The 23,223-nt window shown below is 59.0% G+C and overlaps 1 protein-coding gene across 1 annotated transcript in view; it reads left to right on the top strand.

The window, feature by feature from the left end:
* COL7A1 (collagen type VII alpha 1 chain) overlaps positions 1 to 23,223 on the top strand; it is a 109,756-nt gene that overhangs the window by 48,896 nt on the left and 37,637 nt on the right. Inside the window, exons 49-82 of the mRNA XM_074959608.1 lie at positions 703 to 738; positions 1,205 to 1,237; positions 2,345 to 2,416; positions 3,025 to 3,084; positions 3,543 to 3,668; positions 4,095 to 4,175; positions 4,882 to 4,917; positions 5,018 to 5,062; positions 5,639 to 5,710; positions 5,804 to 5,848; positions 6,748 to 6,774; positions 6,865 to 6,909; positions 7,292 to 7,372; positions 7,876 to 7,911; positions 8,054 to 8,089; positions 8,509 to 8,589; positions 9,465 to 9,500; positions 9,956 to 10,027; positions 10,715 to 10,759; positions 11,408 to 11,443; positions 11,892 to 11,927; positions 12,794 to 12,898; positions 13,571 to 13,606; positions 14,270 to 14,305; positions 15,422 to 15,469; positions 15,706 to 15,741; positions 16,518 to 16,649; positions 17,532 to 17,741; positions 18,235 to 18,270; positions 19,076 to 19,120; positions 20,229 to 20,300; positions 21,213 to 21,257; positions 22,131 to 22,193; positions 22,676 to 22,720. Coding sequence (XP_074815709.1) covers positions 703 to 738; positions 1,205 to 1,237; positions 2,345 to 2,416; positions 3,025 to 3,084; positions 3,543 to 3,668; positions 4,095 to 4,175; positions 4,882 to 4,917; positions 5,018 to 5,062; positions 5,639 to 5,710; positions 5,804 to 5,848; positions 6,748 to 6,774; positions 6,865 to 6,909; positions 7,292 to 7,372; positions 7,876 to 7,911; positions 8,054 to 8,089; positions 8,509 to 8,589; positions 9,465 to 9,500; positions 9,956 to 10,027; positions 10,715 to 10,759; positions 11,408 to 11,443; positions 11,892 to 11,927; positions 12,794 to 12,898; positions 13,571 to 13,606; positions 14,270 to 14,305; positions 15,422 to 15,469; positions 15,706 to 15,741; positions 16,518 to 16,649; positions 17,532 to 17,741; positions 18,235 to 18,270; positions 19,076 to 19,120; positions 20,229 to 20,300; positions 21,213 to 21,257; positions 22,131 to 22,193; positions 22,676 to 22,720 — 2,046 coding nt within the window. The remainder of the gene's footprint in view (positions 1 to 702; positions 739 to 1,204; positions 1,238 to 2,344; positions 2,417 to 3,024; positions 3,085 to 3,542; positions 3,669 to 4,094; positions 4,176 to 4,881; positions 4,918 to 5,017; positions 5,063 to 5,638; positions 5,711 to 5,803; positions 5,849 to 6,747; positions 6,775 to 6,864; positions 6,910 to 7,291; positions 7,373 to 7,875; positions 7,912 to 8,053; positions 8,090 to 8,508; positions 8,590 to 9,464; positions 9,501 to 9,955; positions 10,028 to 10,714; positions 10,760 to 11,407; positions 11,444 to 11,891; positions 11,928 to 12,793; positions 12,899 to 13,570; positions 13,607 to 14,269; positions 14,306 to 15,421; positions 15,470 to 15,705; positions 15,742 to 16,517; positions 16,650 to 17,531; positions 17,742 to 18,234; positions 18,271 to 19,075; positions 19,121 to 20,228; positions 20,301 to 21,212; positions 21,258 to 22,130; positions 22,194 to 22,675; positions 22,721 to 23,223) is intronic.

Here is a 23,223-nt window from a genome sequence, read left to right as displayed (position 1 = left end):
TGGCTCTTTCTAGAGAGGAGGTGTCTCCCCTGTGCTGGGATTGCCCTGCAGAGGGAGGTGGCATTGCGTGCAGTCCGCTTGGCTTATCGCATCAATACCAGCCTGTCTCCTCCAGCCAGAGGAGCTGGTAGGGCAGAAAGCAGATGTCCTCCCTGTGTGACTTGTGCCATCTGTGCTCACTGGGCACAGAGAATGGGACCACTGATGCTCTGTCACGCAGCTGGGGCAACAGCACTCTCCTGGCCGTTGTCACTGTCTGGGTCTCTGGCACTAGCCCCAGTGCCCTTGGGCTTGGGTTCCCAGCTCTGCAGGGGAAGGGGAATCCTTGCGCTCTTTGGATCTGAGTGTCTAAAGTCTGTGGTGTGGGGCAATAGGAAGAACAATACTGCAACCCTCCAGTCTGGCACTAAGCTCCTCGGGAATCTCCTTGTCAATAAGTAACGCCCAAGGAATGGCAGCTGGGTCCCCGGCTGTCCGATGGGGACCTTGGCCTGCAGCGCTCAGCCAGGTGCAGAGGGCTGGTGAGTGAGCCATGCTGGCAGATAAGCTGAAGGGCCATGGTTCTCAAAGGAAATCCAACTAATCCCGAGAGACCCTCAGCACGCGGGGCTCTCTGATGGCTTCCTCACACTCCCAGGGCAGAGTGGGCTGCTGCCCCTCGGGAAGGTGCTGACCCCTGGCCTTTGTCATTCTTTCCCTTAGGGGGATCAAGGTGCTCCTGGGGAACCTGGAAAGCCGGTAAGTGGCCTCCTCTCTGCCAGGCAGAAACTGCATTCCCGAGGGCCAGCAAGGGTGTTACTGGGCTCCCGGCACGTAGGGTGGATACTGACCCTCAAAGGGGCAGGAGAGGCACCATGGGACCGCGTTGCTGGGACAATGGCCCCCAGCGTTGGTGCTTGTGGGAGGGTCGGTGCAGAGATAACTCACTTCAGGGAGTGGGGTGTTGCCTACGGGGTCCTACTGCACCCAGCAGTTGAGGTTCTTCCTCTGTACCCCACCACCCTTCTCCTGAGTGCTGACCTCAGCCAGGGAATGGGCAGAAGGCTGCTTCTGTGGATACCTGGCCAAGGGGAAGTGCTCCCCCTGGTGGCTGTGAGAGGTAGCAATTCCCATGAAGGGCAGGCAGGGCTCTCTCCGTGTGTCCTTGCCAGCAGGGAGCGGTGCACAGGTTTCAGCAGTTTCTCTCCTTGTGTTTCTCCTCCAGGCTTCCAGCGTCTCTGGGGTCAAAGGAGAGAAGGTAACTGAAAATGATCCTGTCCCCAGAAGTGGGGCGCTGGCGTGGGAGGGGCCTCTCTTAGTTCTTTTGCAAATGTACAGTGTGTAAGATGCACTCCCAGCTGGCACTGTGTGTTAGGGCAGGGCAGAGTGTAGCCATGGGGCGTGGGCCTGTGGCATGGTGGTGGCTGATGTGACCCAGGAAGGGGGCAGTTACCCAGCAGGGCTGGCGAGCTCAACTATGTGTTGATTCTGCTCGGTGGGCCAGGGTTTCTGGTTAGGATGGCACATTCCCACAGTGACCAGGAGATGCTCCCAAAGGTTGAGGGGAGAGGCCAGCCTCTGTGTAGTAGCTTAGGGTTGGTCTGTTATCAGCTCAGTGCCTTGTTACTGGGGTCAGCCTTGGGTGAGAGAACACACCTCCTTTAGGCTGCCATATTCCTGCCCTGTGTTCCCCTCTTCACCCACTCTGTTCTATGTCTCTCTTTTTCCCACTGCCTTGCCTTTCCTGCAGCAACTCTCAGGACCTGAGGGTGTCACTCCTACTCCCATCCCCTTCTGTCTGCTCAAATCATCAGCAGTGAAAAAGTTAGAGATGACACTCACGTGAGGTCATTGGGCTTGAGAGTTGCTGCTCCAGTCGGATCGGCAGGGGCGCTCACCCACTGGGTCATCGCAGCAGGCTCTCTGCAGACGCGGGCAGCCGTCGCTGCAGTGGCTGTGCTCAGCTCATGACTGGAAGGCTCTCTGCAGCTGGGAGGGCGGGAAACTTATTTCTTGTAATGAAAGCTGAGGCCAGGCAGGCTGGAGCCCCCATGCTCAGGGGCAGAGGGGGCTTTGGCTTCTCTGGGGGCAGTCTGGGAACTTTACCTGCACAGAGGCAGCTTTGACCCTGCTCTCTCCAATATCCCAGACACATTCCTTCCACCCCCCACCACTCCCGGCTCCAAGGTACTTGTGGTCAGTCCAGCCGGCTCCTTTTAGTGTCATCCTATCCTGAGCCCCGCCTGCCCCCGTTGCCCTGGGAAGCAGATGAGCAGCTCTGTCTCGCCGGTGGGGGGAGGGTCAGTGTTGGGGTCCAGAGGGGATCAGCTCTGTGTGGCTGATGGTGCTGTTTCCTCTATTCCAGGGTGACAGAGGCCCTGCAGGAGCAGAGGGGGCCCCGGGTCCCAGGGGAGACGCAGGAGATAAAGGAGCCCGCGTGAGTATCATTTAGGCCGTCAGCACAGCCAGGAGCTCTGGCGGAGGCAGGCAGCTCAGTGGGGGCCCAGGGGATAAAGCCATCTCTCCTGTCCCCTCTGAGACCCGGGCTCAGGGCCAACTCGCTGAAGTGAGTCTGGGGCTCAGTTCTCCACTTAGTGGGCAGAAGCCCAAGTCCCGCAGCCAGCAGCCTGCTCAGGAGGGGCAGGGACTCTGCTGGGAGTGGAGACCGGAGTAGCTCTTGGCGCTGGAGAGGGTGATGGCTCTGGGACAGGGGGGTACAGCTCTCGTAGCTGGGTAGGAAAGAGGGTTTCTGCCGCCAATGCTGCATCCCGCAAGGTAGCCCCTCAGTGCGCCGTGGCTTAGAGGCTCTTCAGGGGTGAGTCTGAAATCTGGGCCTGTGCTTGGGGCTCCCCAACATGCCTGTGTAGCTCCGTGCTCTGGGAGCTGGAATCCATCTCTCCCTGAGGGCAGGCCAGGCTAAACCATCCTCTCTGGGTGTAAGATCGCTGGGGGGATGCAGAGAGAACCACAGCTTGGCCAGGTGAGGAGCCTGGAAAGGGCTTGTCCTGCCTGCCTTGCTCTGACCTGCTTTTCTTTTTGTTTCAGGGCCCCCCTGGATTCAGTGTCCCTGGCCCACCTGGCCCCAAAGGAGAACAGGGCGACAGGGTGAGTCTTGCCTGCCTGCCTTGTAGCTGGCATCCCACAGCTGGCTGTGCCCTGCATCCTGGGCCAGGTGCTATCAGGGCCATGGGGCCATGCTCCCACTCATCTCTGTCCCTGGGATTATGTCTGACTCAGAGCTCTCTGTGAGGAGGGAGTTGCTTGGTCTCTATCCTTCGGGCCAGGGTTGCTGGGGTGGCATCGATCAGCCCAGGGCTGTGCCCCTCTCTCCCTCAAAGTAGTGGGTAAAGGGCTAGAGAGCCACTGGTAAATATGAAAGTGGTTGTTGTAAGAACAGGTGGGAACCCATCTCTGCACAGGTGTGGGGCCCTGGCTCACCTGCACTCTGGGTGGGGGAGGGATTTGGGGACTCGCACCCCCACCACCCATGTGCAAGAAGGGCTCTATGGAAAGGCCCAGGAGCAGTCCCCAAGGCCCCGCGAGTTCTGCTCCGTGTCCCACAGCCTCCCCTGAGACCACATCCAGTGGGGGCTGCACAGACCCTGCAGGCAGCCAGGTCACCAATAACAGCCTCTCTCTTTCCGGACAACCAGGGGATTGTCGGCCTCACTGGCAAGAGTGGCCCAAAGGTAATGGCTCTGTGGGGTGATGGGGGGTGCGGGGAGGGCTCCTCTGCCTGGCTGCCCTGAGAGCTGCGTTGTGTGTGTGCACTGGGCTCCTCTCCGCAGGTGCTGTCCTATGGGAGGAGGGGTTCCTTGCTTCTTGTCCCATTTGCATGGATGCTGTGTTGCAGGGGGGGCTCGCCCTGCCCTGCCCTGCATGTGTGGGTGTTGTGTTGTGTGAGGGGGAGGGAAGGTGCCTCTGGGCATTCACTGTTTATGTGGCGGGGGGGCTCACTGGTTACTGTGGGGTGTGTTGGTGGGCTCCTCTTGTTCTACACTGTTCACATGGGTGCTGTGGGTTGGGGCTCTCTTAGCTGGGTGCTGGGTTGTAACTAACTGGCTGTACATTGACTCAGCCTCTCCTCTCTCTGCTGTGATTTTTCTCTTGTCCAGGGTGACCCAGGGGAACCCGGTGAGAAGGGGGAGCTGGGGAGACCAGGAGCTCCAGGGCAGATGGGCCTGCGAGGGAAGGAGGTAATGTAGAGGTGCTCTGGATGAGGAGGGCATGACCTGGGTGCATTCCAGGGTGCCCATGAGCAGGCAGATGGGGCTCTTGGGTCTACAGTTCTGACTGTTGCCTCAGACAGTTCCTGCTGGTGGAGAGCCTGTTTCTGGCCACAGTGATTATACAACATGGTGGAGTTTCCATGGAGACCCTGTGCCAGATTGTCATGACAACATCAACAGGCTATTTTTAACAGGGGATCCAAGAGGTATTTGAGGGGGCTGTGTGCAGTGGAGGTGTATCCGATGGAGGTTTGTTTGAGGGGCTGGTGCAGGTGGGGTTATGTGGAGGCATATGCCTGGGGAGGAGGCTGTGTGGCGTGGAGGAGTGTGCCGAGTGGAGGAGTGTTTGGGGTGATGGTGGGGGCTGTGCGGAGTGGAGGTGTATTCCTGGGGGTGTAGCGAGTAGAGATGGTGGGGCTGTGTGGAGTGGAGGAGTGGTCCTGGCGGTGTATCGAGGGGAGGCGTGTTCCTGGGGGTGTAGCGAGTAGAGATGTGTTCAGGGTGATGGCAGGGACTGTGTGGAGTGGAGGCATGTTCCAGGGAGACGGGGGCTTGTGCATATGGAGGTATTTAGGGTGCTGGGTTTGCACACAGGGTGCACTGAGTGGGTGACTCTGTTTTGTTGGTCAGGGAAGATTACTGGTAACTCTTTCTTCTCTTGTGTGTGCTGCAGGGTGAACGTGGTGAGAAGGGTGATGAGGGGACCCTGGTAAGTGATCAGTCTGTCACTTTGTGGCAATGCCCCTCCCCTGCTTGGCCACACTTGGCTTTTCCCACCATTCGCTTACTTCCCTCTCTTTCCCTCTCAGGGAGAGCCGGGTCAGCCCGGCAAACCTGGAGACCGGGGCCCCCGGGTAAGTGAGGGGGCTGTGAGGGGTGTATCCCGTGGGGTGGCAGGGAGGAAGAGATCATGGGAGGCCTGCATGTGGGCTCCCCAGGGGGCCAGGGTTGCTGGGACCGAGTGGGGATATGGGGATGGACAAAATGCTGCCCCTCCATGGGACTCCATGCTTTCATGCTCCCCGAGCTCATGTGAGTGGGGAGCTGCAGAAAGGGCCCAGCTGAGCCCTGTGTGCTGCCTGGGGGTGAGACAGCAGCCGAGATACTGGCTGGGGTGAACTCCAGAAGGCACAGCCTGGGGGAATGATGTTACAGTGGAGTTTGTCCCCGCCCCGGCTGCTGGGTACCTTCCACTCTTGGGGAGCCTGGTGAATTCCAGCCTCTGTAGGGGCAGCAGCACCATTGCTGTGTGTCCCATGGGCCTCTTGGAGGGACCTCTGCCTGGCCCCTGCTTCTTAACTGCTGAGACCTGAGTGCCCCTGCTCCTCCCCAGCCCTGTTCCTTGGGTCTGGGCTCCACAGTCTCTCACTCCAGTGTGGGATCACCATAGTGCTCTGGACCTGCTGCCTCACCTGCTTTCTCTCCACCAGGGCCTACCAGGAAACCGTGGCCTCCCCGGCGAGAAGGGTGACCAGGGAGACCCAGGCGATGAGGGCAGAAATGTAAGTTCCCAACTTGCAGCCCACCTCCTCCTTCCCCAGCAGCCGGCTGCCTGACTCTCCCCTCCCCTCACTGTGTCCCTTCTCTCCTTGCAGGGCAGTCCTGGAGTACCAGGGGCCAAGGGCGACCGCGGGGAACCGGTGAGTAGCTGCACCCCCTTCTGCCACGCTTGGAATGAAGCGTTTAGTGCTCAGCCTGGGGGTGCTCCACGCCCACACAGACCCTTCTCCTTGGGGCACTGCAGTAGGGTGAAGCTAGGCCTCCCAGTGTCGCACCTAGAGGGCTGCAAACAGGGCACAGCAGCACCACCATGACCCACACACAATGGAAATCCAGGCATGTAGGGGGATTGCCATCCTCTGAGAGGAGCCACTGCAGGCTCAGGGTGTCCATTGCATGCTCCGTGCACACACCCCTGCTCCTTTTGCACGCTCACCCCACAAAGACACAGGCTTACTTGTACACTTACTGATTTGCCCTGGTCCGTGTGGTGCTGCCCGGGCCTGCGCGTGTCCTCCCTCATGCTCGCCCAGACCCTGCACAAGTATCCCAACTCAGGCGATGGCACCTGGGTTTGATGATCTTTCCCTTCCAGGTGTCTGGTTTGGAGCCAGCCCAGGCTAGCAGTGCTGGCAGCTAAGTTGATGTGCTAAGCCTGATGTCTCGCCCAGTCTCTAATGGGCAGTCTCAGCAGAATACCCAAAGGCTAGCTGGTCCCCAGAGATGGGCCAGGTCAGGGCAAGGGGGCAGCGTGGAGAAGCTTGCACCAGTTGCCACCCCTTAGCAGCTGGTCCTGGCCATGAGAACCCCCCAGTGCAGCTTCTTGATTCAGGGCAAGATGTGGAGCTTGGGCTCCATTTCAGGCTCCATGCTGGATGGGGGCTCCCAAAGCTCTTATTTAGCTCTTGTATGTCTAAGGTGGTTTGGAGCCCTGCAGAGCTTTCCCCCTGCCCCCACGGGGTGCTGCTGTGTCTTGGGCTGTCTGTGAAGATGTCCTGGAGGCCTCCATTAATGCTGGGCTCTCTCTTCTTCTCTGCAGGGGCTGCCTGGACCCCCAGGACGAATTGTAAGCTCAGCATTTCTTTGTCCCTGCCCTGGTTGTGTTGGGTTTGTGCCCTGGGCCCCATAGCATGTGACCCCTCTCTCTTCCCCACAGGTCGATTCGGGAGCTGTAGGAGGAACTGGAGAGAGAGGCGAGAAGGTAACACTGCTACTATCTCCTGAGGGCTGCCGTAGGATGAGTGCGGTGGAGCTGCCCTCTCTCTGCAGGAGTGGGACAGCCCAGCTGAGGGCCCCAGGCCTGAGGCTGGGCTGTAGCCTAGCACTCTGTGTGTTCTGGTACCGCTCAGGACTCTGCAGTATGGACCACACCTGCCCTGCAGAGAGACTGTCCTGGAGTGGAACTGTTCCCTCCCTGCCTGGCAGGGGCATGGCTCACTTGGGCTTAGGCTCTGGGGGTGCACCTGGAGGAGGATACAGGACAATCTGGTTCCAGGGGAGCGACAGAGCTGGTCCACCTGCCTGAAAACACTGAACGTCAGTGGTCCTGTGTCTAATGTTCTGATTGGCTGTTTCCATTTCAGGGGGAGCCAGGGGACCCTGGAGAGGATGGGATGAAGGGTGCGAAGGGCGAGGCCGGGGTACCTGGCCTGCCTGGAGAGAGGGTAGGTGCTAGTGCCTGGGAGTATCTGTCTCAGGAGGTGCCGCTTGGAACTGAAATGCCCTTGGGTTGAAAGTCTCTGCAAGCCGAGCTCTAAGGGAGGGAGGGGGGGTGTAGCAGAGGGAGCTGAGGGTCTGGGAGTAGCTCCTGGGAGCACAGAATAAGGGCGGCTGTCTCGCTGGGAAGGGATGCCCATGTGGGGGGTGGGGGAATGCCTGCCAGGGGAGCAGTGAGCATGGGGAGGCTGCATTGGGAGGGGGGTGTATTGCAGGGGTTGGGGAGTCTGTAGCGCTGGGTTTGGGGCATAGGTGCACATAAGAAGGGAGCATGCTGGGGGCTGGTACCTCTGGGGAGCGTGTGCATGTGGGGAGAGCCTGCACAGAGAACTGGGTCATCTCTCAGGTATTCATGTGGTGAGGGGCAGGGTGATGAATATATGGGGGAAAGTGGGCCCCAGCCATCTCCTCCTGGCACTCCTGGAGCAGAACCATCTCCTTCCTCTTGCAGGGGATCGAAGGCCCCAGAGGCCCCCCCGGAGCTCGGGTGAGTCCCTGTTCCCTTTCCTCTCTGCTGCTCTGGAGGGATGCAGCACTTCCTGCTCCCCACCCAGGTGCTGGGGAGCTTTGACTGGCTCTGCCCCTCACCTTGTGACCAGCCGTGTTCTCTTCTGTTTCGTACCCTTCAGGGTGACCCTGGAGACCGAGGCCAATCAGGAGACAAGGTAAGAGCCTCACTTCCACGAGACATGCCAGGTCTGCCTGGGCCCAGCATGGGGTGGGTGGGAGGGGCCCCATTGGGCTGTACCATGTCTATAAGTGGAGCTCTCGCCAGAACCCGCAGCCGGCAGGGCCTCTTTGCCTTGTTCGTGGGGGAGGAGGGATACATCCCTGCTGCTTGGCCTGTGCTCGCAGTCCCGGGTGAGGGGTGCAGAGTGCAGCATGCCCATCTGCAGGGGGCAGGGAGGGGGCATCCAGCTTGGGGGCCGAAGGGCTGGCCTGCAGCACTGTTGCTGGAAGGTCCTTACTTCCGCTGCATCCGGTGCTGCACCATCCGTTCTCCCGGCCCCACTGGTGGACTCTCGGGGGAGGTCGGAACGGGGGCGCCTCGGGGCGAAGCTGTCACTGCCTGGTTCTCTTTCAGGGAGACCGAGGCCCTCCGGGGCTGGATGGCCGGAACGGGTTGGATGGCAAACCTGGGCAAATGGGCCCCGCGGGGCAAAGGGTAAGTGTGGCCTGGCTGGGACTCCCATCCTTCTTGAGTGAGGCTGCCGCTCAGAGGGGCCTAGGAGAGGCTCTGCTCCCTGCAAGGAGAGCCACTAACCGGAGTATTGGTGTATCGCCAGGTCCCGCTAGCCATGTAACATGCCCCTGTCAGCGTGACCTGCCCCTGATAGCGTTGCCACATGACAGAAGCTTGTGCAGGAGACCCCTTGCCCAGGCTCCAGGACCCCTGCTGTAGCTGAAGGAGCTGCCTCAATATTGAGGGTTGTGGTAGGAAGGCAGGAGAAGGCGTTGCCTAGCAGGGCCATGTGGGGCTCTCCGCATACAGGCTGACAGCTGCCCCAGCCGTGCCAGCGCACCCTGGAGTAACACCCCCAGGGTGGGAGGGAAGTGCAGTCTCTAGGGTGACCCACCCAATCCTTGGCCTCTCTGCTGAGATGCCAATAACAGCACCAGTTAGTGCCAGCTGTGATGGTGGCTCAGTAGTGCAGGTACCTGTCCTTGAGGACCTGGATGGAGACCATCAGCTCGTTCACTTCAGCCACAGAGCCCATGGAGCCTGAGCTGGATTTGAGTCGGTGCCTAGAGGGAGGGTCTGTGTCCCTGAGCCGTGTGGTGCTCTGGGCTCATTTGTGTCTGTGCCCCCTGAGTGCCTGCTGCCGGGCTAGCTCAGGGGTGCTGCTGGGTTTCCCTGGGTGGCTGCTGCTCCCTTCCAGTGAGTCTAGGGGCCCTATTAGCAGAGGTGCCTGTGTGGTGGTGACCTCTCCTGCTTTCATGCCGTGAAATGAGCCAGGCCTCTCTGGAGCCCCCCGGCAGTACCCTGGCAGGCCTGAGCCCAGCCCCAATGATCATTGCCATGTTCTCTTGTTTTTCTAGGGTGACCCAGGCAAGCAGGGTGATCCTGGCCGAGATGTAAGTATGGAGCTCCTGATTCTGAGGGGTGGTGGGTCACACAAGGCAGGGGGCTTCCCCGCTTTCCCTGGGGCACCCCGAAGTCTCATGCACGAGGCCAGTATCTGAATAACACTGCAGCAATGGGCCCAGGAGTCACCAGAGCAAAGCACTGGTTCAGCTAGCTCTGTGCCCCACCTCCCTGTCACAGGGGTCCATCCATTCCAGTATCCTTCCTCTGACCAGCAACTGATGCTTTACCCTGCGGGCCTAAGGCCTGGAGCTGTGTGTTGAAATCCTGAGCATGGTGGAGCTGTCCCGGGGGCCATCAGACCCTGCAGAGTCCCTGGCCTGAGGGCACTGCTTACCCCTGCAATCACGAGTCCTCCTCTCCCTTTGTTGTTGAGCTGCTGCCCCTCGTGTCTGCCTGTGACCCAGCTGGGATCTGCCTCTCACCTGATCTTTTATTGTTGCAGGGGCTGCCAGGCCTACGAGGGGAGCAAGGTGCCCCAGGAGCCATCGGCCCCCCAGGACCACCAGGCTTGGCTGTAAGTAGTTTGGTTGACTGTTGTGGGCCATCCCTGCCGGCTGTTCCCTACATCTTCTCTGGTGTCGCCCTGCACTGGCAGGGCCCCAGATAACCCACCACCTGCCTTGCCTCCCTACCAGGGGCTTCCTTATGAGGTCACTCCTGCTCTCCAGCTGCCTCTCATCCATGGTCTCCACTCACCCTTATGCGCCTGACCTGAGGGGTGTGACCCTGCCCCACACCATGTCCCACATGCTCTGGGAGGCCTGTTCCCAGGACTCATGCTGCCCCGTTGGCCCATTTTGCCCTGAGCAGCCTGACCCAAGTCTGATGTGAGGCCTGCTTGGGCCTGGGGCTGCTTGCCCAGAACTTTGATCTCTCAGGAGGGTTTAGGGCAGCCCTTAGCTCCCGGCAGCCCTGTTTGGCTGGTTGCTCTGCCAGCTCAGCCCATGCTATTACCCTGGGTCTGGCTCTCTCCAGTCAGCTGTCATGCCCCAGCTAATCACTCTCTGGGCAGGGTTCACAGCGGGGGCAGGTATCCTGACCCAGCCTCCCCTAGGAGCTGCTGCCCTGTGGTATGACAGCATTGGACTCCAGCCACACTGCCGGTCAGGGTGAGCCCAGAGGGGGCCTGCAGAGGAGCCTGCTGCTGTCTCAGGCACGGGGAAGGCCCCTCACTCTCCTAACAGCCTGCGCTTCCTTCCAGGGCAAATCCGGAGACGATGGCAAACCCGGTCTGAATGGGAAGAACGTGAGTAAAGGAGCCAGCCTCTGCTGGAGAAGGGCAGCTCCTGGCTGTGGTGGGCAGGGTCTCTAGGCCTGACAGGCAAGGACCTGCCCAGGCGAGAGGGAGCTGCGCTGGCAATGGTGTGGGGACAGAGGAAGAGACTGCTGCCTGTAAAGCTATAGCATTCTTGAGACCATACTGAACGCAGGCAGAGGGCTCCTTATCAGACTCTGGTGCCGCTGCGCCCCCCCGCCCCCGACAGACCAAATATTGGCAACCCCTGTAACAGATCCTCAGCTTGCCAGGACCTTCCACTGATGGGTTGTCAAAGGGGCATAACAAAGAGCTTCCCAAGCCCAGAGTGTGGGTTCTCCCCAACCGTCCCATGTGGGGCACCCAGTGTGCAATGGGTAACCACCAGGGCCAGAGTCTGCCATCTCCCTGCTGCCCGCCATTCCTCAGCTCCACTAGCCCTGAGGGAGCCTGGCTCATCTGAGGACTGTATGGCGGATGTCAGGAGGGCTGGGGGACCCAAGGGGATGTATTGTGCTCCCCAGTGTGGAGGTGACAGTCTGATCTGGGCTCTCTCCCCACACCTGCCCAGGGCCCAGCCCCCTAGTGTGCAGGGCCTGTGTGGAACAGGGCTTTGACTAATGGTTTCTATCCTCCTAGGGAGAAGATGGGACTCCAGGAGAAGATGGGAGGAAGGTAATGAGCTCAAGGGCCCCTCTCCCCTGGACTAGCCAGCCCCCTTTGCTAGGCAGGCCTGCGAGCGGCCTAGCAGGTGGGGTTCCCCTGGGTGACAGACTCTCCTGCTGCTCCATTGTCTCTGCCAGGCACCTCTCACCATGCATTTCCTCCTGGTGCCAACATGCAGCTCCGTGCTGCTCCAGCTTTGCTTACCCAGCAGGAGGGGTGGGTGAGGTCAGGCCTGATGTTACTTCCTCCCCACTAAGTAGCAGTCTCAGATCTTGCTGGCTACAGGAGAGGGGCCATTGGGAAGACAGACCCAGGCTCTGGGCGAGGGTTCCTGCCCCAGTGGGGGCAGGGCAGGCGGATGCAGTGGCTGGGCCCTACCTGAGTCCCTTTGACTGTCTCATTTGGAAATGGAATGAGGCTGTAAGGTAGCCATTTTCTCTTGGCTTTTCCTGATTAGGGGGACAAAGGAGAAGCTGGAGCCCCTGGCAGAGACGTAAGTAGCTATGATTTTCCCCGGGCTCCTTTCCTCCACCTGCCCTGGATTTACCTCAGTCACAAATTGCCCCCCAGCCTAGGGGCTTGGCGCAGGGTCTGTCTGTGTTTGGTGGCTCCACATGTGACTCTTTTTTGTGTGCTGCCTACACAGTCAGTTAGGCCCTTCTCTCTGCTCCGATAATCCATCACACTGGGGACTGCACCGTCTGGCAGAGAACCCATCTAGCAAACCTGGGGGCAACTCTGATGGGTCTCCCCAGCTTGCTGCCCATAGGCAGGCAGGGGTGGTCGGTAGTGATCCAGTGCATCAGGACCTTTACCCACAGGCAGGGGAGGGGAGTGCAGGTGGCGTCCTCAGGCCTCCCCCCACCACACACTGTATGAAGGGAGCTGCGCCTTCTGGCCTGTGCTCCCGGCTTATAGAGGCTTGGGTTTAGATGGCAGGCTCTGCTGAGCTGGAAAGGGCAGAGCGGGCTCCAGCTCTGGCTAATGAGATGCTGATGGGTGGGAGTGGATCAGGGTGGGACTGGGGCCTCAGTGACTCCATTGCTTACAGGCCCTAGTTGTTTCTTGGGCTCCTTTTTTGGCACCTCCATTAAAGCGTCACTAAAAGATGCTGGCCTGCTCCCAGTTGGTGCCCCCACCCACAGCAAGTGATGATAGTGCCAGGGGGAGGTACATGCCTTCTGCTGTCACCCCAGGTTGCTGGCACTCTTCGACAGTGACAGGCTTTTCAGCAGTCATCTGGCTGTAGTACCTCTCTGTAGCCCTCCCAGCTGGGAGGGGGTGAGGGTAAGGAGGATTGTGGGGTGATGGCAAGGGGGAACAGCACCAGATGGTGATGCGTCTGTTCTTCTTTGGCAGGGTCAAGAAGGCCCCAAGGGCGAGCGAGGAGACCGTGGGGCACCAGGCCCCTTGGGACCTCCTGGTGTCCCCGGTGTACCTGGGCAGGTTGGACCCCCAGGCCAGGTGTGTAACCTCCAGAATAATACTCCTAATACCAGCTGCTTTACATGGCTTGCTGTGCCCATGGTCATTTGGGAATGGAGCCCCATAGCCTGCATGGGAACTGGGGGTGGGGAGAGCACTAGTGCTGTTTACACTAGCTGGGGGAGTGGAGAGACAGAGAGAGAAGAGGAGACTGGCCCAAAATCACACTGAGCTCAGAGCCTAGGACTCCTGTCTCCCAGACCCTGCTCTAGCCACTAGATGACATGCCCATGGCTGAGCTTGGAGTACAGACCTGGCCAAGTCCAGAGCTGCCAGGGTCTGGACAGCAGAGTAATGGCTTATTGTGCCATGGCATGGATACCCTGGGTCCCTCTCTGATTCCTTGGGGAAATCCTGTTCCTCTCCAGCTGCAGCTACAAGCTCCTTCCAGCCATGCAGGACCACTTGGGATTGGACTGCTGACCATACAGCCTGCTTCCTGCCTCAGGGGGCAGACCCCGGGGCAGGGAAAGTACCCCAGCTTGAGTGGGCTCCTCCTCCCAGTCTCAGTGCTCACAGACACCCCAAGCTGCATGACCTCCTCTCCCCAGCCTTGGGAGTGCCTGCGGACCCCACCCATTGGCAGTGAAGCTGCTCTCTCCCGCTACTTGCAGGTCCAGGGTCTGCTCACATTTCTTCTATTCCTTCCAGGGTGCTCCAGGCCTCGCTGGGGTGGCCGGACAAAAGGTGAGTGTTTTCCCAGCCCCCATCAGGCCACTGGAAAACGAACAGAGCAGAACAGCCTCTCCTGGCAGACCCCACTTGGAGAGAGGCTGGCTTGCTGTGCCAGAGCACAGACTTCTGGGCCCTCAAGGGTTAATCCTGTGAGTTCCCTGAGCCCCTTTCCCACTGTGTCCAGCTGGTGGGTGTGGCTTAGTGTCCTCCTGTGAGCTGTCTTCTTTGGAGGAGCTGGGGGCTAGGAGGGACTAAGGTGCTCTCCTGCGTGGAGAGCAGTGGGGCCCAGGTGTGAATGGTAAGGGAGCTCTGCCCACACTCTCTGGGGTGCCATAGGCTTTGCAATAGGCCAGTGGGGGTTCCCAGCGTGTCTGGCCCAGACTTGGTTCCAGGTGGAAGCTCTCTGAGGCTGCAGAGCCCATGTGCAGGGCTAGCTGGGGGTGGAGCACTGGTTCGTGTGTTCACCCACCTGTCTGGGGAGGGAACTTGGGTATCTGCCCTTCCCCCAGCACCTTGGCACTGTTCCTCCCCAGGGCCCTCCCCAAGCTGTATTACTTCAGCCTAGGCCTAAGCAGGGGGCTCCTCCAGAGGAGGCGGGGCTGAACTCTTCCTCTGGGGCTTTACTGTCCCATCGCAGGGCTGGAGGGGATCCTGACTCCTCTTGTTCTGTTTCAGGGCGACCGAGGAGAGGCTGGATCCAAAGGAGAACAGGTGAATACCCAGCACTGCCTGGGGTGATCCACCAGTGCTGAGTCCTCCCCTCCCCACAATGCAATGCCCTTTGGGGTGTGTGCGGGGGAACCCAGAGCTTGGTCAGCCCCTCTGTATCCCCTCTGAATGCAGCTCTGGGACTCTAGAGCAGTTCCATCAGCTGAGATAAATAGACCCTTGCCAGTCACTGCCACTTGGGAGCAGGAAGAACAGGGTGATTATAGGCCTGCTGAGTCCACCCCTGCAGCAGAACAGTGCCCTGCATGTTCATTCTCATTGCCAAGGGAGCCTTCTCCTAGCCCCGGAGAAGAAATGCTTGGGAGTGTGACCCGAGCATAGCCGATGCAGCAATGCCAGCCTGAAAGAACTCTGCCCCACTCATCTCGATCCTGTGTTTAACTCTGGAACTTAATGAGGTCAATTTAATAGCAACATAGTATCTCTTTCCCTGCTGATCATTTTAGCAGCAAAATCTGTCTGAAGCTCTTGCTATTTCACAATTCCAAACCACCTCCTACGGTGCTAACCGCCTCAGCTGTCCCAACCTCCAACTTCCCCGACGGCTTCGCTTAGGTGGTTCTGCGTTAATACAAATGCCTGCAGCCCAGTGAAAATGGGGGCAGTGTAAAATGGATTTTGATATCCAAATAGCTAACCCAACGTGCTGTGGGCTCCCATGTGTCCCTGGGGTAGAAGTCACTACTGCGTCTTCCCTCTAGCTGAGGGGCTAATCCAGTCCCCTGGGTAGTGTGTGTGACACTGCTGCAGAATTAGCAGACTCTGGTTGCAGCAGGTATGAAGGGTATGCAAGGTATGAAGAGTTAATGCAAGTGATTGGGTATTTTACAAAGGCAGTTGATCGGGGCCTGTGTAAGACCTGCAGTCCCAGGGAGAGCGCAGTAGTGACCTGTGAATGGCGTCATTGCACTAACTGATGGGTGAGATCTCAGGCCTGTCCTCCCAGATGGGGAGGATTCTCTCTCCCCCGCATTCACTAGGTCAGGCCCCCAACTCCTGCTGCTTCCTTCCCAGGGGTTTCTATGTGACATGGCCAGGTGGGCAGTGAGCAGAACTGTTCTAATCTGGTGTCATTCTGCTTCTTCTCATGGTGACTAGGGCAGACCCGGGGATCCTGGACAGCGTGGTGAGCCCGGGACGGTCTCGGTAAGTCACTGTGTGGGGCCAGCCCCTTCCATCTCAGAGTGGGGGAGCTACTTACACCCGCAAAATAACCTGGGGCATCTGCTGGTGCAACCAGTTCAGCCCTGGCAGATGTGGGGAGGGTTAAGGCCCTGGGGTCTCACAGCTAGCAGTGTTGGGGGTTGGGGTTATGCCTCAGCAACCCTGTCTGGGGGCTGCCCCTCTTTTTGTTCTCATTGTCTTTCCCTTGCTGTTCGTAGAACGTTGAACGTGCTCTGGAAGCCTATGGGATTAAGGTAGGAAGCACAGCAACAGCCAGCTCTGCTCACAGGCCATCTGTAAAGAAGGAGGGGAAACACGGGACTTGGGGTGGGGACACTGTCCCTGGCCATTGGGAAACCAGCAGGAGGGAGGCCTGAGCCTGGTCAGGGTGGGTGAGGAACAAGGGGAGACTGAGATGTAGGGGGGATGCCAGAGCCCTGGCCAATAGGCTCATGGGTGGAGGAGACCAGGGCCTGGTGAGTGCACAACCGAGAGAGAAGCCAGAGCCATCAAGCATGTGGTGTGGGGAAGGTTGGGATACTGGCTGGTGCACCTGGGGAGGGGTGAGGGAGTGAAAGCCTAAGGTCCCCAGCCACTGGGCCATGGGGTAGTGGTGGGGAAGGCCAGGGGCTCTGGCCGGCATCTGCCTGCCATATCCCAGCAGTTCTGCTGGTGGCAGGCTTTTGGCAGTGGTAGGCCATGGCTGCAGGGTGTTATGATGGTATCGTTCCCATGTGTGCCAAGGGGAGAAGTTATCCAAGTGTGAAGGTCAGACCTACCATTCTCTGTCCCTGCCACTGATCTTCCCCCAACAAATCATGGGATCCCAGCATGTTTGTCTGTATTCATCGGGGACCCTGTTCTTGTGCAGTGGTGGGATCGAGAAGCACTTGCTCAGGGCTGTATGGACTCTCCCGGTTGTCCCTCTGTCAGGGGCCGCAGAGCCTGGATAGATTATCCCTCCCCCAACCCACGGTCTGGGACTTCACTCCTTTGCCCTCTGTTGTGATTACCACGCTCTGTCTCTCAGATTGCCTCGCTCAGAGAGATCACTGGAGCCTATGACGGGAGCACCGATCCATTCCTGCCCTACCCTGACCGCCGGAGAGGCCAAAAAGGCGACAGGGGAGACTCAGGGGAGAGGGGACCTCCAGGCAAAGAGGTAAGGTAGAGCCACCAACAGAGGGTTGGGGCAGGTACAGAGGGGAGGTGGTGAGTTCCTCTGGGGCCTCTCTGCTGCCCCTTGTGGGCGAGGGATCCTTCAGCCAGCACCCAGGGAAATAAAACACTGCCCTTCTTAGGGGTTGCTCTGTACCTGGTCCCAATGGGCCCCACTTCAGGCCTGGGTTAAATCAAGCCTCTCTGAGTCCCTCAGTGGATAGGGCCAAGCAAACAGCTCCTCAGGTTCCTTCTTTCCTCGGGAGAGGAGACATGTTGAGTCCCTAGCCCCTTCTCCTCAGGACTCTCGCACACATGGCTTTGGAGTCCCCTGGGGAAGATTGGGGGGAGGGGGGCGGGAAATCCCGATGGCTCCCTGGTTCTCTCTGCCTCAGAGCTCAGAGATACAATGAATCTCAGCAGCATCTCCTCTGGGGAGCTGCCTCCCTCACTGGGGCTTTCCAGTTCCAGCCACTTCATAGATCTGCTTCATGCTGCTTCTGGGCCCTGCTGGTTAACCCTTGTCTCCTCATGCACAGTCCTGCCATCACACTCCATTAGAAAGTGCAACCCTAGCCTGTTGGTGCTGCCCAAGACTGAGCGAGACTTTCCTGCCTCCTGTGCCCAGTGCTCCACTGGCAGCCAGCCCGGACTTAGACTCTTGCTGGCTAGAGACTGAACTCCCCGCTGGCCCCAAAGGGCTCCCTCCAAGCCAGGGCTGAAACCCGTTGATGGGGCAACACATGAAGGAAGCCTGTCTATCCACTAGCAGCACTCCATCTCCAGTGCTGTCCATCCATTCCCAGACCATGAGCTTCCCCATCATTTCATCTCACCTGCTGGCGCCAGTCCTGGGACTAGCTGAGTTGTGGTGTGTTTCTTTCAGGGTGTGATGGGCTTTCCTGGAGAGAGAGGGCCCAAGGGCGACAAAGGAGACCAAGGCCCTGCTGGCCCTCAAGGCCCCATGGGACGTGCCATCGGAGAGCGAGGTCCAGAGGGGCCACCTGGCCAGGCAGGGGAGCCTGGCAAGCCTGGAATCCCAGGGGTGCCAGGCCGGGCCGGGGAGCTTGGAGAGGCTGGCAGGCCTGGCGAGAAGGTGAGTGAGACCTGGGAAAGAGGGAACAAGGATTGGAAGGTCAGTGGTGGCCAGTTATGCAGCTGGCCCAGTGGGTGAAGCTGCTAGGGGATGGAACAGGGATGGAGGGGGCTTCCCTCCCTACCGCTCTCCCCTGAAACCCAAGGATGTTGTGACACCTGCCTGCCATGGCTGTTCTCTCAGGCTCAACTGGTGCCTCTGTGGGTGGGAGCAGCCCAGGGATTTAGGAGCCTTTTTGAGGAGGTTGTGCAGGGGGAAAGGATCCTTTTGAGAGGACTCTGCTACACAGTGACCAGGCTATTGGTTTCCAGGCGAGGACCTCAGCTGCTTGAGGGTCCCTAGTCCTGTCTTAGGCTCCCGGTGAGACTGCTCTGAAAGCTGTCAGTTGGGGCCCTCCTGTGGCAATTACTGATCCTTGCTGGGGAGGGGAGGAGGGAGCAGAACCGAACTCCTGAGACAGCACTGCTGACCTGGCCCCACCTTTGCTTTGCAGGGCGATCGGGGTGAGAAGGGCAATCGGGGAGAGCCGGTGAGTGAGGCCTGGACCCACCAGGCATGCAGCCTGCTGCACCTTTCCATATCATGCACTCTCCACAGCTGGAAAACATGCCATGATCTGTATCTCTGTGGGATCAGAGGCAGCTGTTACTGCCCATGCCTGCGCGTACATCCAAGATTGCCAGTAGGGGAAACTGACCCTCTGATTTAGGGGGCTCAGGATTATTCCATTGGGGTACAGAGGCCATTGGTTGCATGTAGCCTGTGGCCATGGGGCTAGATTCCAAAGACATGGGGCAGGGGTTCTGTCTTCTGTACCCCCCCACGCATGTTACTGATGATTCAAAGTCCAGTGGCTCCTCGTGTAGCCCCACCCTAAATCCAGCAGGAATCCGCAGGGCACACAGAGAAGCCCCCAGGTGGTTGGCACGTGCACCAGCAGGGGAAGGTGTTTGACAGTGCTGCAGTACCATCGTCCACCCGTGTTGTGCTCTGGGCTAGCAGGTGGAGCCTCGGAGGGCTGGGATCAGAGACAGTGCCCACGGCCCTGAAGGGAGGAGGCCCCAGCACTGACTGTGGGGCACAGAATGGAAGGTCCCTGTGATCTTTGGACCCAAACTAGGGTGGGGAGAACGGGCCAAGAGGTGCATAAAGGACAGTCCTTCACCTCCTCCCAACCCTTCCCCCTTGGGGTGTTGCTGCAGGGTCAGTGTACAGGGGCTGCCTTCTCCTGGAGCTGTGGGTGAGGGGCTGTCTCCCCCCTGGGGATGGCTTCCGCTCTGCCCTCTGGGGGATCATCTGGGACTTTGATCCATGTCCTGTTTGTCTTGTCTCAGGGCAGAGATGGTGTGCAGGGTCCTCCAGGGCCCCCAGGACCCAAGGTGAGTGAGTCCCCAACTGGCAGTGTTGTCCAGGTCTGCCCACTGGAACCAGAGGGGTTTGGGTGGGTGGAGGTTGTGGTACATGACACTCTTGACTTGTTTGGCTCTGGGCCATCTGCAAAGGACCTGACTCCCCTGCTCCTTGGGCTGACAGGGACGGGAGAGCTGTGAAGGCTATGTGCTGAGCTGTTGGGAAAGGGAGTGCCCCATGCTGCCCCACAGCCTCCTGCCCCTGGGAGATGCTTGAGTCTAGACAGCCTTGTCCCTTGCTCTTTGGCCAGAACTGAGACAGAGCCATTGTGACACAGGGCAGCTCCTATGCAACCCCCACCCTCCCCTGGCCTTGGGCCTTTGAGTCCCTACTGTCCCATGTTACCATGGGGTCCTGCTCTTCAGGCAGCTCAGACACAGGTGTCGGGAAGACACTGCAGGCAGCAACCAGGTGACTCACATCACTCTGTTTAGCAGGGGCCTCGCCATTGTGCAGCCCCAGTTGAACTAGGAGACAGCAGCTGGGGCAAATTGCCCCAGGACCTGTCCTTTTAGCTAGCAGGTGCCATGGGAAGACCCCTGAGACCTGGCAGGATTGGTCTCCCTCAGACCCGTCTAACAGGATCAGCACATCTCTGCATGGGTCCCAGAGGAGGCCACCAGTGACAGTCAGCTCTGAACTCTGGATGTGGCCCCGAAAGGGACGTTCCAGACCCAGTGGGTCTAAGGGGCACCCAGGTCTATTAATCTAGTACAGAACATAGAGGAGGTACGAGCCCTGCTGCTTCACAGCATCAGCCAGCCACTCCATGCCCAGGGCTGGAAGAGGCTGGGTAGGTTCTTCCAGAGCTGCCCATTATGGGGTTTCTTGTACCTTCCTCTGAAGCAGCTGGGTCTGGCCATTAGCCCCTGGGCAAGAGGGACCCATCAGTCCGATCTGGTTTGGCAGTTTCTGTGGCTCCAGAGGACAAACAGGAATCTTACCCAGGGCATGTGGGGAGAGGGGTTGGCAGGTGCCCTGTAGGAAACCAGATTCCCATGGAGGGTTCCCAGTGCTGTTGGCAGCAGAGTTGCTGGCCTTGGGCTGCTGCCTCTCACTGTGCTCTTGTGTCTCCAGGCAGATGTGGTGGAAGGGAGCCTCTCTGGTCTTCCGGGGGAGCGTGGACCCACAGGACCCAAGGGAGCCAAGGTTAGTGCCAAGGAGGAGAGAGGAGCCCTGTCTGTACCCATGTCTCAGTCAGAGTTTAAGGCCCAAAGGAACCACGAGACCCCCTGTCTGTCACCATCACCAACTTCACCCAGCACCGCACAGTACCCCTGTCTCACCAGATCTCCCAGGGTGCTGCAGGACGTGGAGCTGGTAACTCTTCCCTCTCCCTGAATTTGGCCCAGTGCCCCAGCATGGTGCTAAGAGGTGCTGTGCTGCTGCCATTGCTGCATTTCAGGTGGGATGTTCGAGGTCCTTTGTGGTCATCAGAGAGCTAATGGCGCTTACCGCACAAGCGTGGGTTTAACCGTTGTGTCCTGGCCAGACTCCTGTGTGGAGCAGGGTGTGCCTAGATTCCTCCTGTACTTCCAGTTGGCTAAGAGATTCTCCTTCATAGACTCTTGTGAATGTGCTGTGTGATATTCAGCAGCCCCCCTGGCCCAGAGGTGGCTGCATTTCAGTGGTGGGTGAAATGATCCCTGTTTATAATGTTATAGGGATCACCCCATAAGCTCCTTATTTCCCAAACCAGGGTCTCCCTTCAGCCCCGTTTGGAAACGGACACTGTGGTACGGTGAGCTCAGCCCACCCTGGTGACATCATTGTTGCCACAACCATCAATGTACTAGCAAATGGGACAAAATGTGAATGAAACATGAAGTGGGAACAATGGTGGGGCTTGGAGCAGAGGCAGCAATGCTATGTACTTCTGCATTGGGGAAGGAGGTGGCAGCTGCCACTCAGGAGAGATGTAGGGAGAGAGTGGTCTGGAGCCAAGGCTCCAGGATTCTGTTCCCTGCTCTGTGAGGGCATGTGTCCAATGGTTAGAGCTGGGTGACTGTCTGTCTGTGGTTTGAGCCAGGGTTTTCTGACACTAACTTCTCTCCTGTGCAGGGAGAGCCCGCTGTGGATGGCGAGAGAGGACCCAAAGGAGATAAGGTCTGAGTATAGTAAGTCTTCTGGCACCTGCACTTCACCAGCTTCCTCTCTGACTCTGTCTCGCTCACATCGGGGGATCTCCTCTGCCTGGGGCACTTGACTCTGTCTTTGATCCCTCAGCCTCTCTCTCGCTATCCTTCTATCTGGCTGCACCACTGCTCAGCAGGCCCAGGTCTCTGGGGGTGGCCCTTCTGTGTTGGAATCCAGGCTCCGGTGCCCTGCCAAGGCATTACTGGTGGCTCGTCATCCCATTGGAATGGTTCTTTCCTGGCAATGGCAGCTCCTCAGGCTAAGTCTGAGTGGTCCATGGAGAGAGAACTTGCATCCCACGAGGGGGGCCCTCCAGGGCAAGTGTGAAGCATGTCAGCAGGTGACGGTGTGCGGGGGAAGCTGGCCTGGCCTCTGCCTGTTCGGCATATAAACAGTGGACTTCAGCCCCAGGGCTGTCAAGCCAGCAGCTTCCACACACAATCATGCTGGATTTATTCTTTAAAAAAGAAGGAAAAGTCCACATTATCCTGTAGGCCCTACATATAAACAAAGCAGCATGAGCACTTCTGTACCCTGCACTTTACTATGGCATGAGCCCTGCTCCCTGTGCAGCCATAGGAGCTAGTTCCCCTGCCGATTTCCAATAAATGCCCAAGGCCGGGCTGTGCTGAGACCTTATGTTCCCATGTGATGTCCCCCTCCCCAAAGAGCTGGGCAGCACTAGGGAGATGGGGGGACTCTGGCCTCCCCTCAGGGAGCAAACAGATCAATATTCCAGCGGGTGAGCCTCCCCCTGCCCTGGACCGGAGAGGATCTTGGGTTGGGATGGGTCATGGTGATTTCCTGCTGGTCTTTGTGACGTGCTGCGTGTCCCAATTGCAGGGTGAACCTGGGCAGAAGGGGGACAGAGGAGAAGCTGGCGAGAAAGGCAGGGATGGCAGCCCGGTGAGTACGGCTAGTGGGACCAGACCACTGGAACAGCAGCAACGTTGGGACTGAGGTTCATTGGCAGAGCTCGGGGGGCGAGGCTGCACTGATGAGGGCTGGGGTGCGTTGGCAAAGCTGGGGGGCGAGGCTGCACTGACAGGCTGGGGGGCCAGGCTGGACTAGCACGGGGGCCCTGGGGTGCATTGGTAGAGCAGCGGGAGGGGAGGCTGCACTGACATAGGGGACTGGGGTATGTTGGCAGAGCTGGGGGGCAAGACTGCACTGATGGGGGCTGGGGTGTGTTGGCAGAGTTGGGGGGGGCGAGGCTGGGCTAGCACAGGGGGGGTTAATGTGCATTGGCAGGGCTGGGGTTAAGGCTGGATCAGCCAGGGCTAGAGTGAGGTGCTTCAGCAGAGCTGGGGGCTCGGTGCTTCAAAGAGTTTTAACCCCTTGGTGCCTGTTTTTTACTGTCTGTCTGTTCCTTGCCTTGTTTGCTTTAGGGCCTCCCAGGAGAAAGAGGCCTTGCTGGGCCAGAAGGGAAACCGGTGAGTAAAGGCAGGAAGCATCAGCCTGGGAGTGCGGGGTGTGGGAGGGAGCGCATGGAAATGGGGAGGCCGGAGGAGTGTGTGACAGACTGGCTGGGAGGCTGCTCGGAGAGGAGTGAATTGATCACTTGGGGTTTTCTCAGGAGCCAGAGTCCCTGCGTCGGGGGGTTTAGCAGGCGGAGGTCGTCATTCCCAGCTGCAGACACAGGGCAGCTCCCGCGAGACATGCCAGCACCCCAGTACACTGCCAGTTCCCCAGTGCCACAGCTGGGCTCTCTGGAAAGTTTGTGGGACAATTCCCTGGGCCGGCAGGGATTCAGGACACTGAGCGGGCATGGCTGAGACCATCGCTGGCCCACGTGCAGGTGGGTGAGGTGCCCTTTGCCAGCACAGGGAGACAGGATGTGATTCAGGCAGGGAGGAGAGACTAGGGCTCAGCACATGTCTAAGGGCCCCCAAACCAGCTGCCTTTGTTCTGTTTGTCGTGCTGTATCTCGGTGCTC

The sequence above is a fragment of the Natator depressus genome, chromosome 7, assembly GCF_965152275.1.
Source record: "Natator depressus isolate rNatDep1 chromosome 7, rNatDep2.hap1, whole genome shotgun sequence".
NCBI lineage: Eukaryota > Metazoa > Chordata > Testudines > Cheloniidae > Natator > Natator depressus.
Note: the sequence above shows the minus strand (reverse complement) of the source record. Positions and strands in the feature narration are given on the sequence as shown.